This window comes from Petaurus breviceps, unplaced genomic scaffold (genome assembly GCF_028583685.1).
Source record: "Petaurus breviceps papuanus isolate PSGF00001 unplaced genomic scaffold, PetGlider_PUasm1.0 490, whole genome shotgun sequence".
NCBI classification, from domain to species: Eukaryota; Metazoa; Chordata; class Mammalia; order Diprotodontia; family Petauridae; genus Petaurus; species Petaurus breviceps.
In genome coordinates, this window is record NW_027186352.1 from 22,698,178 (window position 1) to 22,699,205 (window position 1,028).

At 49.8% G+C, this 1,028-nt stretch overlaps 1 protein-coding gene across 9 annotated transcripts in view; it reads right to left on the reverse strand.

The window, feature by feature from the left end:
* ANK3 (ankyrin 3) overlaps positions 1–1,028 on the reverse strand; it is a 741,327-nt gene that overhangs the window by 139,813 nt on the left and 600,486 nt on the right. For all 9 annotated transcript variants that reach the window (XM_069101834.1, XM_069101837.1, XM_069101836.1 and 6 more), the window contains 2 exons: positions 388–486; positions 196–294 (listed from right to left, as the gene is read on the reverse strand). In XM_069101834.1, coding sequence (XP_068957935.1) covers positions 196–294; positions 388–486 — 198 coding nt within the window. The remainder of the gene's footprint in view (positions 1–195; positions 295–387; positions 487–1,028) is intronic.

A 1,028-nucleotide genomic window follows, 5' to 3' on the forward strand; every position in this document is an offset into this window, starting at 1 on the left:
TGTGTGTGTGTGTGTGTGTGTGTGTGTGTGTGTGTGTGTGTGTGTGTAAATATGTGACTGCATCTTTTGAGTCATTCCACTTGATCAAGGACTTCCATTTCTACTCATGAGAGGCACCAAAGCCATGCATGAGACAGAAGCCCAAGCCACCTCCTGCCCCTTCCCAGACCAGGGGTCCCTTCTACTTTCACTCACCACAGTGAGCTCATTGGGGGAGGCATTGTTCTGCAGTAAGATGTTGATGATGTGGGTGTGGCCCTGCTGGGCTGCCTGGTGGAGGGGCGTGTACCCATTCTGCAGAAGGGATAAAAGAAGGAACATTGGTTACTGCTTGTCCTGCTCTCAGGTTGGTCACTAGCATGGAGGCAGGGGGCGGTCTTCACTCACCTTCGTTTTGGCGTTAACCTTCGCGAAGTGCTGGAGTAGGAAGTTAACGATCTTGATGTTCCCATAGTGGCAGCCCACGTGTAGTGGCGTGTAGCCCATCTGTGATGGTAAAACATACATAGCAATCAGTGGCCACGCAGAGCGGCCAATGGGATACACTGCTGGGATGGGCAGAAAGGCTACTTACTCAGGCTTTTAAAAAATGGTTTCTAAAAATCTCATTTTGGATTTGGGGGCTAGTAGAGAGAAGATGTGACATCTGTCCAGGGACCACCTCCCAGGGGCAGCCCCTGCATTCAGCTATCGGAATAGCAGTTGGGAAGCCTGTGGGGCCCATTGGATTGCCATGGAAAGTTCATGTGACTTGCCTAGCATCTTAAGATTGGTCAGTGACAGAGCTGAGATCTTACCCTCCTTTCTCAGCAGTCATTAATTTGTTTGTTCATCCATCCATCCATCCATCCATCATCCATCCATCCATCCATCTATCCATCCATCTGCTCATCCATCCATCATCCATCCACTCATCCATCCATTCATTCATCCATCCATCCATCCACCCATCCATCCACTCATCCATCATCCATCCATCCATCCATCCATCCATCCATCCATCCATCCATCCATCCATCCATCCATCC